Source organism: Rhinopithecus bieti, unplaced genomic scaffold (assembly GCF_001698545.2).
Source record: "Rhinopithecus bieti isolate Rb0 unplaced genomic scaffold, ASM169854v2 scaffold_33374, whole genome shotgun sequence".
NCBI lineage: Eukaryota > Metazoa > Chordata > Mammalia > Primates > Cercopithecidae > Rhinopithecus > Rhinopithecus bieti.
The window spans coordinates 1215385-1232213 of NW_016814428.1; the positions used below are offsets into that span (position 1 = coordinate 1215385).

The window sequence follows — 16829 nt, forward strand, 5'->3', positions numbered from 1 at the left end:
AAAAAAAAAAAAAAAAAAAAAAAAAAAAGAATTTCCAGGAGAAACATAATGCTGAGTGAATGAGATGAATCCCTTCAGGGAGAATTAAGCTCTTGCCGAAAAAACAAATTGAAATGCATTTGTAGGAATTCTGATCATTTAGAGATCATCTTTCTAAGAAATATTTGTAAAATGTTACAGATTGAGAGCGAGGTTCGTCAAGTTCAAGGAACATCAGCATTATGTGATTAACAGAAAGATTGTCACTCATTTATAATTCTAAACTCTTGAAAAACAAGAGAAAGTACATCACTGAAAAATGATTAAGCTGTTAAGGGGCAGACTCGTATCATGAAGGGAAAATAATGTTTCTTTTATAAGTGATTCCAACAAGATATAGCAAGAGAGGATTTCTTCAACACTGGGGAAAAAAATAACTTCATGGAAACAATTTAGGTAGATAATAAGAAACCTCTAAATAGTGTCAGGCTCACTTTAGAGTTGAAACCAGACTTTTGCAATTAACTGATCCTTTGAAAGGTACTTATTTTCATCAATTGGCCGAAACCACCAATGGCAACGTGCTCTCCTGTAATAGCAGGACCCTCCTGAGCAATGCCTCTTTCACAGCAACATAAAGTATTGAGCAAGGGTGTAGAAGTGGGAGTGTGTGTGTTTGGGGTGGGGGTATGCTGTGGGTGGGGCTGGAGAATGGGAGGGGAATGAGAGAAACTAAGAGGGAGTTAACAGAGCCTGAGAGTGTACAGCTGAGGGACTCAGAAATGAAAACACAGAGCCCTCAAGAAATGCTAGAGAAGAAGAAAATAAATTACTTACTTGCAGAGCCACTATGTTCTTTTATTTTAAATGGCTAACAAAGAAAATAGAAACAAATACAGCTAAATATCTGCTGATAAAACAAAATGAAACACACACTTGCTTATGCCAAACCAGTTTCTGTATATACCTTCTTTAAAGAGATAAACTGATTTCCTGAAAACAAGTAGTCAGTCAATCAACAAGTATTTCAGAAGCAGCTGTCTGCCAAGTACGCTACTGGAAAGAAACATGTGTAATAAAATAGTGAAAAGAGAAGGAGAGTCATAAAGTCCCACATTATAAAATACAAGAAAGGGAAAATATATAATCAGTTATGTGTTGCAAATATTTAGGTATGCAATGTTCTACTTAGGAATGGGAATTAATGTGCCCTTGAACTTCATGGGAGGTTTCAAAGAGAAAGTGGAGTTTGATCAGAGCCTTAAAATTGGATAACTGAAGATTAAATGAAAGGCATCGTTGGCTAAGGAGTAGCTCAAGTAATGCACGGATACAGATATACATACCATGGAATAGTATTCAGCCATAAAAGTAAATGAAACTGTAATAAAAGCTACAGCACTGATTAACCTTGAAAACATTGTGGTAAGTGAAGTCAAACACAAAGAGACGAATATTGTATGATTTCATTTATATGAGGTACCAAGAATAGGCAAACTCAGAGACAGAAAGTAGAATCGAGGTTACCAAGGGTGGGGGAGAACGGTGAGTTTGATTTAATGGGTACAGAGTTTCTGTTTGGGATGACGAGAAAGTTCTGGAAATGGATAGTAGTGATGGTCGCACAACATTGTGAATGTGCTTAATGCCACTGAATTGTACCCTTGAAAAATAGTTAAGATGGTAAAAGTATTGTTATGTGTATTTTACCACAATTTTTTAAAAGAAGGCTTCCTAAATTTTTTTAAAAGGTGAAAATGGTAAGTTTTTGTCTCACATATTTTACCACAATACATAAAATATAGAAAGCAAAGGTGTGGGAGTGAGCCCAGAGCTCTGGAGGGAAGAGGAGGGTAAGAAGGCTGGGATGGTGAAGAAGTGAGGCGGCAAAGGCAGATCTCTTTTTTTTATTTTATTTTTTGAGACAGAGTCTCGCTCTGTTGCCCAGGCCTGAGTGCCATGGCACAATCTCAGCTTACTGCAGCCTCCACCTCCCAAGTTCAATGAATTCTCTGCCTCAGCTTCCCATGTAGCTGGGATTACAGGCAGGCGCCACCACACCCAGCCTAATTTTTATATTTTTTGGTAGAGATGGGGTTTCACCATGTTGGCCAGGCTGGTCTCGGACTGCTGGCCTCAAGTGATCCGCCTGCCTCGGCCTCCCAAAGTGCTGGGATTACAGGCGTGAGCCACCACAACTGGCCTGCAAAGGGAGATTCTAGTAGAGGTCTGATGTGAAGGTCTTTAAAGCCAGGCAGGGGGCGTTTTAATTTGATTTTCTCACCTTTTGTTATTGAAGGAACATAAATTTGGCAGTCATTTAAAAGTGTCTTTTGATAGCGCTGTGCAGGATGAAACAGAATGCCTGGAGCCAGGGCGAAGAGCTAATGCTGTAATAAAAATTTGCATTTGAAGCAACGTGGGCTTAAAACAGGAAGGCAGGAAGCAGAAATGACTCCCAAGGAAAATTAGAACAGCTGGGGACTGATTGGATGTGGGGGTTCTGAGAAAAAACGAGGCTTTAAAAACAAATGGTGTTTCAAAATCTGGACAAATGGGAGAAGAATGAACGGAGCTGGAGAAGTCGGGGGTGGGGAGAGGAGGGCTGCAGATGATGACTTGGTTTTGCCTGGATTGAGTTTGGGATGGGGATGAGACATTATGTTTCAATGGTCTTATAGGGAGTAGGAAAGAGGCTAAAACCTCAAGACACAGAGGAAATTCAAGTACAGGATTAAGCTGAACGAAAGTGATAACCAAACCCACAGGGTGATTTTTATTTCATCACCTCAGTGGGGAGATCTTTGGTGCAGGGCAGTGGTCCTCATTTGGGGTGATTTCTGTCTCCCAAGGGACATTTGGCAAAGTCTAGAAATATTTTTGGTTGTCACAACTCAGGGGTGAGTGGGCTAGTGTTACTGCATCCAACTGATAGAGATCAGGGCTGCCACTAAACATTCTGCAATGCACCGGACACCCCACACAACAAAGAATTATCTCATCCAAAATATGTCAACAGTGTCAAGGTTGAGAAAACATGATTTAGAGAGAGGAAGAAACAATTGAGTCTTTGAACACACACACACACACACACACACACACACACACACACACAGAAAAGGAATAGTCAGAGAAAATAAACCCCTTAATTAAAAGAACTGGGTTATGGCAGCCCACAGAGGAGAAGATTTCAAGAAGGCAGGAGTGGCCCACATGTACCAATGCTACTGATGTCTTGTCCTCAAGCACTGCTGGCCCTCCAGAGAGCAGATTCATCAATTGCTAGAGGAAGGCTCAGTGTGCAGAATGGCAGAGGGAGAAGCACCATCAGTTTGCAGCAGAAGGGGGCAAAAACAGACAGCTCAACTGAGAAGCCAGGCATAGAAAGAAGGCAAGACACCTGAGCCATCCAGCCAAGGAAAATCTGCTTGTTTGAGTTTGAAGGAGATGACGAGGGCCTCTGGTAACAGAGAAGAGAGACTGAAAATGCCGTGAGTTCATTGGGTGAGCAAACAAACGGGAGAGCAAGGTCCACAAAGAGGAGAAACCGCACAGGAAGGAATCCCACCAGCGGGCATGAACATACACCACTCAGACATTTACCAATTAAATCAGTTGGAGGAAAGATTCCCCCGATACTTGTCAACAAACTTATTTTTAATTGGACGCTGGAAAAGAGCCTCTAATGAAAAAGAAACACTTGGCAGGGTACGGTGGCTCATGCCCGTAACCCTAGCACTTTGGGAGGCCGAAGTGGGTGGATCATGAGGTCAGGAGTTCGAGACCAGCCTGGCCAAGATGGGGAAACTCCATCTCTACTAAAAATACAAAAATTAGCCAGGCGTAGTGCCACACACCTGTAGTCCCAGCTACTGGGGAGGAGGCCGGGGCAGGAGGATAGCTTGAACCCGGGAAGCAGAGGTTGCAATGAGCCGAGATCACACCACTACACTCCAGCCCAGGTGACAAGAGCAAGACTGTCTCAAAAAAAAGAAAGAAACAAGGATAGAAAGAGAGAGAAAGAGAAAGGAAGGGAGGGAGGGAGGGAAGGAAGGAAGGTACGTTTGTTAGTAATCTTGCAATTTTAAAAAACGCTGTTTGCAACCTTATCCAGTAGGTTATTCTTATTAAAATCTTGCTAAAATATGAAATGGAAAGTGCCATCAGAGAAACTAACTGTCATTAAACTTGGTAAGAGGAAAAAGTATCAAGTTTCGCTACAATGTTAGAAATAAAAGAAGCAGATTATCTAAAACAGGCTGAATTATCTTGTTTTGAAAGATCAATTCTATGTGCTGTATTCATTAAAACTGTAATGGAAATCAAAACACTATATATTAACAACTATTCTTTTTAAAAGAAAACAAAAATTGTGTAAGTGTTAAAAGCTTAAACTTTGGAGACAGAGAGACCTGAGTTTGAAATCCTTGCTTCCTGGGTGACTATAGGCAAGTTGTTTAAACTTTCTAAACCTCGATTTCCTATCTTTAAAGTGGAGATATTTATAATGAAACAACACAACACAGTGCCTGGTATATAAATGTTCATTAAGTGTTATATATAATATCATATTATTAGATTATCTGTTGTCCTTAGGTAGATTATGAAAAGCTATACACAGCATTTAAAAGATTGATAATTGTGTTAAATATTTTTGGAACATTTTTTTAGCAATCTGAGTTTCAGAGTTAGTATTGTCTCAGTATAGAGAGGTAACATATGTTGTACTCTTAAAATATAATATTAAAATCTCAACTATGTACCATATTCAATACAATTAATGCTAAATATCTTTCGGCTGTTTCCAAAGATTGAACTGAATTCTACCCTTACGAGATGAGGATTTGGGCCTGGCACGGTGGCTCACATGCCTGTTATCACAGTACTTTGAGGCCAAGGCAGGAAGACTGCTTGAGGCCAGGAGTTCAAGTTCAGCCTGGGCAACATAGCAAGACTCCCATCTCTATAAAACATTAAAAAGTTATCCGGGCATGGTAATGCGTGCCTATAGTTCCAGCTACTTAGGAGACTGAAATGAGAAGATCACTGGAACCCAAGAGTTTAAAGCTGCAGTGAGCTATGATCATGCCACTAATTCTCCAATGTGGGTGAAGGATCGGACCCTCTCTCTAAAAAAGCAAAGAAAAAAGATGAGATAGGCCAGGCATGGTGGCTCACACCTGTAATCCCAGCACTTAGGATGCTGAGGCTGGTGGATCACTTGAGCTCAGGAGTTTGAGGCCAGCCTGGGCAATATGGCAAAACCCAGTCTCTACAAAAAATACAAAAATTAGCTGGGCATGATGGTGCACATCTGTAGTCCCAGCTACTCTGGAGACTGAGGCAGGAGGATAACTTGAGCCCAGGAGAGGGAGGTTGCAATGAGCCGAGATTGCACTACTGCACTTCAGTCCGGGCGACAGACCAAGACTCTGTCTCAAAAAAAAAAAAAAAAAAAAAAAGACAGACGAGATAAGAGATGAAGTTTTGTCACCAGTAAGGCTATACACAGTATAGTTACAGAAGCTTCAAGGTGCAGGAGACCTTAGAAATGACCTAGGCCGGGGCAGTCCAATATACTAGTCACCAACCACGTAAGGCCATTTAAATTGTTAAATGTAATAAAATTAAGAATTCTGTTCATCATTCTCACCAGCCATATTTCTAATGCTCAGTAACCACATGTGGCAAATGGGCCACCACATTGAATAGCACGGATACAGAATATTTTCATCATCACAGTAAGTCCGAGAGGACAATGCATTCATCTAGAGAAATGGGTCTTAGCTGAGAAATGGGTCTCCATTGAGAGCGTATGTATTAAACCAAATCTTTCAAAATCACATGATTTTCTCCCACATGGTTGTCTTGGAGAGTTGTGTGGATTCTAGCTGAGGTGCTGATTGCAGAGGATCCAGAGGTGAGGCCCCAGGACTGCAAGAAGGCTACACAGGTATGAGTTTCAGCTCATCCATATGATTAAGTCGGGAAAAGCTTCCAGAATGGATAGCCAGCAACCAACATGTGTTGTCGAGATGGCACACCCCAGATTGTACAGATGTTGTACTCTTGTGCTGTTAACTGATCTGTCCTGCCCAGGTCGCAAGAATAGGACACCACCCTATTCTAAAACCTCCCTAGCTTCCAGGGAGGTTTTATCTTTTAATTTATAAAGTTTTGCTACTGAACGTCAAACAATGGGGGTGGGAGGCGAGATGTGTGTGACCTTTCCCATCTAGTCAACTTGGGAAGCAGTCACCCTTATCAAGGAAAGAAGACCTGGAAAGGACCTCAGAGAGGAAGAGAGAAAACCATCCTCCTTCACCGTGTGAGTTTGGTCTGGAGCACCTCCAGGAGAAGGGGGCAGAGAAGACTTGGAGGAGACCTGGGAGGGACCTCAAGGCCATAGCTTGCCTGGGAGCTCTGAGAATAACGACATCTAGAGGTGCTTCTAAGCTATTCTTCTGGACTAGAATTCTTTGGGGGGTTTTTCCCCACCTCAAGATCTTGTTGAAATGACAGCTTGGTCTCAGCAGTGTTGGGGGACAGTTCCATAAGCCCAGAGTGATGGCAGTAGCAGTTACTGGTGGAGGACACAGGGCCTGCAGCAGGTGCCAATATCTCGAGGGGCAATGGCAACACACAAGCAACTGGGGGCCCGGTGAGGAGACCAGGACAGAACCTGCAGGACCTGCTCTAGCACACCCGAGAAGCCACATCTTAGGGACTGCAAGCCACCAAGCAACATTGACTTCCATGATGCCACAATCTCCTCACCCTCCTGGCTTTCTGGTTGCTTCTTCTCAGCATCTCGCTCTGGTTCTTCTTCCCTCTCCTCTGGAAGTGCACACATTTTCCAGGCACTGTCTTTACCTCTTCTCCCTCTACACTCTCTTCCTTGGTCATGTCGATCCTTCCCAGGGCTTTAGCCACCAACCCCACCTGTGCCCCTAGCCCATGCCCCCTCCTGAGTTCCAGCCCTCAGAGACCACCTGACCATGGATTCTCTTCATCTGAAAGACCTGCAAGCACTTCAAGCCCAATGTGTCCAGACTCATCATCACCTTCCTCTTCTTCACCCTCCGTGTCCAATTACTGCTAAATTCAGTCAAGTCTACCCATGAAAGTTAACCTCCTATTTCTATTATGAGTTCCCTATTTCAAAACTGCACCGGCTTTGACTGGAAAATTGAAGTCCCCTCTGAAGAGGTCAGCCAAGCCCCCTTCCAACATGTCCTATTTGATGCTAACAGGATTATGGTCCTAAATTATGTATTATAGGTATGAGTATGTCTGCCCCTTCTCTAAACACCATAATAAATGGATTTCTTCAAATACCATTTTGTGTCCTCCTGCACCCATTTTCAGTGGACCAAAAATTTTCTAAACTCCTTTGAACTCTCCAGCCCTACACTTCGCTACAGCCCATTCGGTCATCCCCCAAGTCACACGTCCTCCATGTTACTTGACATCCTCGGTCAATTTCACCTTCTCCTTCCCTACACACCAGGTGGGTGGCTGCAGCTCTACAGTGCATTTCCTGCAGGCTGCCTGGTACTGCAAGCGCTTGCAGGAGGGTCCAGCTCCTCATTAGACCACCAGGGCAGTGGGATCCCACACAGAGCACCCACCCAAAGGCTAACAAGGGCAAGGCTTTCACATCTCCCACGGGGCCATGAAATATAGACCTTGCTGCAGCATTTCAAGTGGCTGTGAGGGAGGTTTATCATTTAATTTATAAAGTTTGCCTACTGTACATCAAACAGAATGAGAAGATCATCAATGCTAACCAAGTGACCTGGAATTCAGAGTCTGCCAGAGCCCATCACCAAAGTCATGGGCTCTCCCCTTGGATTGCCCATGCCGGGGAGGGGGGCCAGAAGATGAATGCTTCAGCAGATAAATCAGGGAAGAGGAGCCATAATGTGAAAAATTGAAAAAAAATCTATAAAAAGTACAAAAAATGCAACTTTGGACATGGGGCTCAGCTGTGGAAAGCTGAAAGCCAGCAGTAACTGACTAGAGATACTGCATGTGGTTGATTTGACAACATAGTTTATTTGACTGAGGGCACAGTTTAAGTTGCAGGAGGTTTTTAAAAAGAGCGGGACATCATCAGCCATGCTACCTTCCCTCAGAACACGCTGACACTGTCCCTACCACGAGAGGCAAAAGCACAGGGAGAAAAGCAGAGGGACTGTTTGAACGAATAAAGGGAGGATTGAACCCACTATCATTTTGCACCCACTAAGAACTGAGACAGCAGAATTAAAACTGCCAAAGGAAAAACAGTGTCTGGCCCAGAGCAGGAACTCAACAAAGTTCTGAGGAATGAGTAAACATGGACTTGCCTTCTCGTGTATTCATACATTCATTTACTGAGCATCTATTTGATACCCTCATATCGCTCTCATCAAAACCATCCATTCTAGACTCTAAGAGGCATCAGACGGTCTGCAATGGCAAGAGGTCATGTGGAAAACGCATTGCTCACTGGGTGTGCTGGCAGAGACAGCCGACAGCCTCTCACATGCACACATGACAATTGCACCACAGTTACATGGTCTCCAGGAGCTTCTACTTTACCAAGCACCTCCATGTACATTCTCTCATTTGACCCTCATAACATAAATAATCCATGTCAGTTCCATTTGTAGGATCCATCAGTGACTGCTCATTACACCAAGGATAGAATAGAAGCTACTTAGCCAGGGTTCATTCATAGAAGGATGTTTTTGCCTACCATGTGTCAGACACTGACCTTAGGTTCTGGGTTCACAGAAGTGAGCCCAAAAGGTCCCCCCCCCCTCGGCGCTTACTTTCCAGTGGCTAACCATGTTCCCACTGATCCAGCCTCAGGCCACCTGCCCATCCCCTTCCCCTGATTCCCCCTCCCTTCACTCCAGCCACATGAAACCTCAGGAAGTTTGCTGAGCATTGCCTGCTAAGCAGCACCATACCAACACCGTCACCCACGGTCACCTGTTTGGGACACCCTTGCTCCTTTCTCCAACTGGCTAATTCCTCCTGGGCCATCCAGCTCAGGCAGATCTGGGCATCGCTCCTCAGGAAAGCTTTCTCACCGCCCCCTTCTCGGCCTAGCTCCCCTCACACTCAGGTCTCCTGCGCACATGCCTCCATCCTGGCCATGTGGAGGGATGGTCTGCAGAGAGGTTAGTTTGTGATTATAGTTCTTCCTTTAGTAGGTATTATTTTCTTACTTTTGCTGAACATCAGCCATTTGGGGCCACTCTATATTTGTCTCCTCTGCCCTGATCTTCTCTGGAGACCCACAACCTTCCCTAAGAGTCCCACAGAACACCACACAGCATCTAGGGGTAGAAGGCAGAGCCTTTGCCTCAGGGCTAAATGGATCCATATAATCTCACTTTCCTGCATGTAATAATTGATTTAGAGAAGAGAATCTGATCCAAGTTGCTCCAACTGAAGTCCAGACATTTTGTTGGGCCATGGTGGGGCAAGGCACTGGGAGCCCACGTGGAGGATGTAGCCCTCAGAGCTGCTGGCAGCAAACTGGCAACCCTGGGGGATGCCTGTCTGAGGATAGGGCCAAGACAGCGGTAGCAGAGCTGGGATCTGGATCCTGAGCACACAGTGTAAGGCCTGGACTACTTGCTTAAAGAAGTCAGACTTCCTACCCAGCCCCTCTCCCCAGGACCCAAGGAAATTTAGGCTGGATTTTCTTTTCTTTTCTTTTCTTTTCTTTTCTCTTCTTTTCTTTTCATTTTGAAACAGAGTGATATGGTTTGGCTGTGTCCTCACCCAAATTTCATCTTGAATTGTAACTGCCACAATTCCCATGTGTCATGGGAGAAACCCAGTGGGAGGTGACTGAATTATGGGGGCAGGTCTTTCCTATGTTGTTCTCATGATAGTGAATGAGTCTCATGGGATCTGATGGTTTTAAAGACGGGAGTTCTCTGCCCAAGCCCTCTCTTTGCCTACCACTATCCATGTAAGATGTGACTTGCTCCTCCTTGCCTTCCACCATGATTTTGAGGCCTCCCCAGCCACGTGGAACTGTGAGTCCATTAAACCTCTTTCTTTTGTAAATTGCCCAATCTCGGGTATGTCTTTATCAGCAGCGTGAAAACAAACTAATACAGTAAATCGGTATCAGTAGNTCTTGAATTGTAACTGCCACAATTCCCATGTGTCATGGGAGAAACCCAGTGGGAGGTGACTGAATTATGGGGCAGGTCTTTCCTATGTTGTTCTCATGATAGTGAATGAGTCTCATGGGATCTGATGGTTTTAAAGACGGGAGTTCTCTGCCCAAGCCCTCTCTTTGCCTACCACTATCCATGTAAGATGTGACTTGCTCCTCCTTGCCTTCCACCATGATTTTGAGGCCTCCCCAGCCACGTGGAACTGTGAGTCCATTAAACCTCTTTCTTTTGTAAATTGCCCAATCTCGGGTATGTCTTTATCAGCAGCGTGAAAACAAACTAATACAGTAAATCGGTATCAGTAGAGTGAGGCATTGCTGAACAGATACCTGAAAATGTGGAAGCGACTTTGAAACTGGATAACAGGCAGAGGCTGGAACAGTTTGGAGGGCTCAGAAGAAGACAGGAAAATGTGGGAAAGTTTGGAACTTCCTAGAGATTTGTTCAATGACTTTGACAAAAATGCTGATAGTGATACGAACAATAAGGTCCAGGCTGAGGTGGTCTTAGATGGAGATAAGGAGCTTATTGGGAACTGGAATAAAGGTGACTCTTGTTATGGTTTAGTAAAGAGACTGGCAGCATTTTGCCCCTGCCCTGGAGATATGTGGAACTTTGAACTTGAGGGAGATATTTTAGGGTATCTGGCGGAAGAAATTTCTAAGCAGCAAAGCATTCAAGAGGTGACTTGGGTGCTATTTAAGGCATGAGTGAATGAGTAAATGAATTCACTCATAGTAAATGAGTCTCCCAATATCTGATGGTTTTAAAAAACGGGAGTTTTCTGCACAAGCTCTCTCTTTGTCTGCCACCATCCGTGTAAGATGTGACTTGCTCCTCCTTGCCTTCTGCATGATTGTGAGGCTTCCCAAGCCACATGGAACTGTGAGTCCAATTAAACCTCTGTCTTTTGTAAATTTCCCAGTCTCAGGCATGTCTTTCTCAGCAGTGTGAAACAAACTAATACACAGAGTCTTGCTCTGTCATCTAGCCTGGAGTCCACTGGCACAATCTCGGCTCACTGCAACCTCTGCCTCCCTGGTTCAAGCAATTCCCCTGCCTTGTAGCTGGGACTACAGGTGCACACCGTCATGCCCAGCTAGTTTTTGCATTTTCAGTAGACAGTGGGATTTGCCATGTTGGCCAGGCTGGTCTCAAGCTCCTGGCCTCAAGTGATCCACACGCCTCAGCCTCCCAAAGTGCTGGGATTACAGGCCAGAGCCAACACATCCAGGAATTTACTATCCTGAAAAATTCACTCCATTCGAAGAGTAAAAAGCTACCTGGGAGCTACAATGTGTTGACTTTGGATTATGGCCGAGCCTTTGCACACTTTCCTTTCCTTAGGCACTTTTATTATATGACACCAGAAGCAGAATTTTCTAGAAGGCAATCTCCCACTCTGTTTGCAAAAGCTTAGACTCATTGACTTAACAAGAGGAGATCAAAGCATGTTTTGGAGTGAGGAAGCAGAAGTGCCTGAGGTTTGGAGGTCAGGACAAAGGTGATGTATAAGGGGGCTATTAAGGGTGAGAGGCAGCTGGGCTTGGTAGCTCATGCCTATAATCTCAGCACTTTGGGAGGCTGAGGCAGGTGGTCACTTGAGGCCAGATGTTTGAGACCAGCCTGGGCAACATAGTGAAATCCCATCTCTACTAAAAATACAAAAATTAGCTGGGCATGTTGGCAGGCACCTGTAGTCCCAGCCACTCGGGAAAGCTGAGGCACAAGATTTGCTTGAATCCAGGAGGCAGAGGTTGCAGTGAGCTGAGATCACGCCATTGCACTCCAGCCTGAGCAACACAGTGAGACTCTGTCTCAGAAACAAAAGAGCAAGGGGCTGATGCCCCACTCACACCTGAGAAGTGGCCAGGCTCCTGGGACAATCCAGAGAGCAAGGGGGCTCTCTTCATGCAACTCATGGAGTTTGTCTTTATCCAAAAAACTCTTCTACCCTCCCCAAATATGACTCAACTTTCCAAAGTAACTAAGTTGTTTAAACTGTGGTTCCAAAGCAAAAATGTCAGTCAGCCTTAAAGACAGTAATGATTAAAATCATGTCCCTTGCTACACACACACATTAAATTTTTGTTTGACAATGAGGTTGATTTTAAGTACTAGAGAGTCGCTAAAACTGCAAGAAATTTTAGGTGCCTTGGAAATTATGGGGTTTTATCATAGGCAACTAACAGAAACAGTGCCTATTTACCTTATGTGAATAAGAAGGTGAATAATTTAGAAATCATTTAATGTAGAATCAGTATGATTCATATTTTATTAACAAGTCAACGTGATGACAACAAAATTAACCAAATGGAAAGACATCTCATCTTGTCGTCTCTTACTACCTTGTCCAATAGGGCTTAAGGAGCTTCTGACCACTTCTTAAGGACAGAAGCCACAGGATATTTTGCTGTGAACATCACATTCATCCCCCTGTATGCACATTTACACACATACACTGGACTGCAGCGGCTGACCACATGAACTTTCAGGGTGGATAGATACTTCCTATCTTGGGCAAATAACTGACCCCCTGGACAGTTCAGTTTTCTTATCTCCAAAATGGGAAAAATAGTAACTTTGTAGGTTGTTATAAGTATTAAATAAAATTATCAATTTCAAATCCTTAGTATAGGGCATAATGTGAACAATAATAGCTAAAATTGAGTTATTGGCACTAGCTTAATTATGTATTTTATAAGTGTCAGGTCATTTACTGTAAATGAGAGAGGAAGATGCTAATTATCTGGTGACTTTATTGTGCTAATGAAGAAACTGAGGCCCACAGTCATACAGCTACTAAGTGCCCAGGCTCACATACCATGAAAGGCAATGCACGGCAGCTATCATGACTAAATACACACATGATATGTTAGGTTTTCAAGGATGGTTACAAAGGAAGGCTTTAGTTTCAAGATTTTTTAAAGAAAGCTTTCTGTCTAACTTGGTATGTGGTAAAATTTGACAGTGATGCAAGATGCTTAAAAATTAAGTCAATACGAGTTGATAGGTGCAGCAAACCAACATGGCACATGTATACCTATGTAACAAACCTGCACGTTGTGCACATTTACCCCAGAACTTCAAGTATAATAATAAAAAATAAAAATTAAGTCAATAGCACTGCAAACTTAACATCCTTAAACAAGCTCGGCCAACATAGTAAGATCCCGTCTCTAGAAATAAAATAAAATAGCCAGATACGGCTGCACGTGCCTGTAGTCCCAGCTAATCAGGAGGCTAAGACAGGACGATCATTTGAACCCAGAAGGTGGAGACCTCAGGGAGCTATGACAGCACCACTGCACTCCAGTCTGGGCAACAGAGGAAGACTCCCATCTCTAAAAAATAAAAAAATTAAAAATTAAAAAAAAAGTCTGTAAACATAAGTATGACTTCAACTTCCTTTGGTCAGATGAGAAGAGCTTATGACATTCTTGAGCCCAAAGAGTAAGCAAAGGATATGGGTATAGTTGATAGGCATTTAAACAGCAAGCCTGAGAAAGGAGGATGATTCTTTGTAAAGATTCTGATCTTTATAGTAGAATCCTGTCTGATTCTACTATAAAGTACCGGTGTCAGCTGCAAATTCATGGAATCTGAACTTTCTTATCTGTCAGACGAGATTTTATGAGATCAGTGATTCTCAGCCCTGTTACAGATTAGAGTCATCCAAGAAGCTGTAAAAAAGTTACCCAGGCCTGGATGCTCCCAGAGATTTGGATCAAACTGGCCTGGGGTGGGAATTTTGAAAAGCCCCTGACGGACTCTAATGTGCAACCAAGTCTGAGAACCACTAGCTTAGGTCCATTCCGATGTAAAATTACACAGCTCCATGAGCCTCTACAAGATCTAAGATGAAACAGAAATACCTGAAGCAGAATCTTGTTGCCATCGTAATCCTGAGTCTGCCACCTGGTGCTGCTGATGGGAATGCATGGATTGGGTAGCAGAGGCACTAACTGGCCGATCTCTCGAACCTTAAACTGCAGCACCGAAGACTCTTTAGGGTCCACTGACATTCCCGGGGGCAGCTGCTTCAGGGAGAGCTGCAGAGCAAAGCTCTTGGTGGCATACAGCACGAAGAAACAAAAATTGCTCTTTTGCAAGGTGGCTTCTCTCTGCAGGATCATCTCATAGAGTCTGATGGCATCTTCATAGTTATCAAAACTGCAGTAGAGCGTCACCCTCAGGATCTCGGAGCCACAGTGCACCTGCCTCACCCCCCAGATGGGCATCTGGCTGTCCAGGCTGTAGAACTCCTGGTTGGCAAAAAGGTAGGGACACAGCCTTCCCCAAGTGTCCTGGGTGGGGTAGCACTGCCATGGCGAATGCTGGAGAGAGTCCAGGACGCGAAATAGCCGATCCTCTCCCAGGCTTTTCTGCAGGAAAAGCAACACGGACATCCCTGGAAACCGGTACCGCTTGGAATGGGACTTTTCACAGTATTTCACAGGACTAGCCCGTTCAGACACCTGAAAGAGCCGGACCTCTGGGCAAATGCAATCCAGGAGCTGGTCCAGAGTCCTCTGCAGAAGCGAACCGTGTCCAGAGTTGGCAAGAAGATGGACAGTCATGGCCAGAGGCCCCTGTGTCTCATCCATGGAGGAACTGCCTGAGGATAACAAAGACAGCGTGTGTAGAAGGCCCACTGTTTAATTTCTGAAATGAATGAAGGAGCAGCCCAGCCTTCAGCCCACCCGAAAACCTTCAGCTGCAGCGGCTACTTCTGAGCAGAGCTCTTAACCAGACTAACACGTGCTCCTGGCCACCCCTGGACTTGCCGCAAGAGAAGCTCACACAACCTCGGGTTCATCAGCCTCTGCTCCATACAGCAGCAGTGGGGTCACGTCATCCAGCTTGTGCATAATGTAACTGCTTGTGTTTAGCCTTTTCAGGCGTCCCCAGGGTTTCTGTATGACCTAAAAACCTATAATCCTGAGAAACACCCAAATGGGCGGCTCTTACAGACACTTAGTAAAGGAAATGACCAGGCAAAAAGGAACATGAGTTGGCACTGTTGGGCTGATAGCAATCTGTTTAGTTGAAAAGACATCCATGTTATCAACCCACAACGGTTTCTCATTTCCTACTTACGGTTTACAGTAGCCTGCTCCACCAATCTGAACACAATGACTTCTTGAAAACAATTCTCAAAACTTGACCCCTTGCCAGTTTTTTTTTTTCCTTTGTCTCTTTATTTCGTTTTGTTTCTGAACATTTTCTGCTAGGGCATGAAGAGAAGATTTTATCTAAATAATTTTGACTTCACTGAAAATTATTTGCTGTACTGAAAATTCTGAGTGTACTAAAAAGACATTGAGAAAATTAGTCTTCCTTTATTCATGTAAATTCTTTAGAAAGAGTGAGAGCTTTCCAACAATTGCTCATATAATTATAATAATTATTATAATTAACAATTATAGTTATAATTTTTAGTGTCTATTGAGGATCTACTATGTACCAGTCATAAACTGTTCTAATTCTTAAAGTAAATTTTTTTTTTGGAGATGGAGTCTTGCTCCGTTGCCCAGGCTGGAGTGCAGTGGTGTGATCTAGGCTCACTGCAACCTCCACCTCCCAGGTTCAAGAGATCCTCCTGCCTCAGCCTCCCCAGTACCTGGGACTGCAGGTGCCCCATCACTCCCGGCTAATTTTTTTGTATTTTTAGTAGAGACTAGGTTTTGCTATGTTGGTCAGACTGGTCTCGAACTCCTGACCTCAGGTGATCTGCCCACGCTGGCCTCCCAAAGTGCTGAGATTACAGGTGAGAGTCACCACACCTGGCCCTTAATGTAAATTAATTTAATCTTGCAACAAACCTATGAAGAAGAGATTACTAGCCCCAGATTACTGATGAAGAAACTGGGGCATAGAAAGGCTAAGTAACTTGCCCAAGGTTGCACAGCTAAGAAGTAGCTGAGGAAAGATTTGAACCCAGGAACCTGCTGCACTGCCTCTCTGGGGCCTTGAAGTCCCAGCCTGGGTTTTCTTCCTCTTGTAAGGAAAAGATACAAAAGCAAGTTCTGGTTAAGGATCTAGATTTGCAGACTCTTGAGCTGTTGAATCTTAAATGGAATAATCTTCAATGAGAAAGTTGTCAAGCTCTAAACAACACTCACCCTAAATGTGTTCTAAATATTGATTTAAAAATTGTTTGTGGCCACGCATAGTGGCTCATGCCTGTAATCCCAGCACTTTGGGAGGCCGAGGCAGGTGGGTCACCTGACGTCAGGGGTTTGAGACCAGCCTGGGCAATGGCAAAACCCCATCTCTACTAAAAATACAAAAATTAGCCAGGTACAGCAGAGCGTTCCTGTAGTCCCAGCTACTCAGGAGGCTGAGGCACAAGAATTACTTGAATCCAGGAAGTGGAGGTTGCAGATGGCGCTCCTGCACTCCCGCCTGGGTGATAGAGCAAGACTCCGTCTCAGAAAACAAAAAATAATAAAAATAAATAAATAAATAAATTTTTAAAAAATCATTTGCTCTCCTGATAGCTGTGCTCCTCAACAGGTATGAACAAGCACTTTTTCTAAACACAGTTCTTCTTAAAAGAGGCAATTGGACCAGGCGAAGTGGCTCACAACTGTAATTTCAACACTTTGGGAGGCCAAAACAGGACAATCGCTTGAGCCCAGGAGTTCCAGGCTGCAC

General features: G+C 44.0%; 1 protein-coding gene across 2 annotated transcripts in view; it reads right to left on the reverse strand.

Annotated features, from left to right (window-relative positions):
- FAM124B (family with sequence similarity 124 member B) overlaps positions 1–15106 on the reverse strand; it is a 27952-nt gene extending 12846 nt beyond the window's left edge. Inside the window, exons 1-2 of one of the 2 annotated variants that reach the window (XM_017850271.1) lie at positions 14978–15081; positions 14045–14787 (exon numbers count right to left, since the gene is read on the reverse strand). In XM_017850271.1, the coding sequence (XP_017705760.1) occupies positions 14045–14776 (732 nt within the window). In that variant the 5' untranslated portion in view covers positions 14777–14787; positions 14978–15081. Of the gene's footprint in view, positions 1–14044 lie in introns of both variants that reach the window. The other variant, XM_017850270.1, reaches the window with a different exon arrangement.
- Between the last annotated feature and the right edge of the window lie 1723 nt (positions 15107–16829).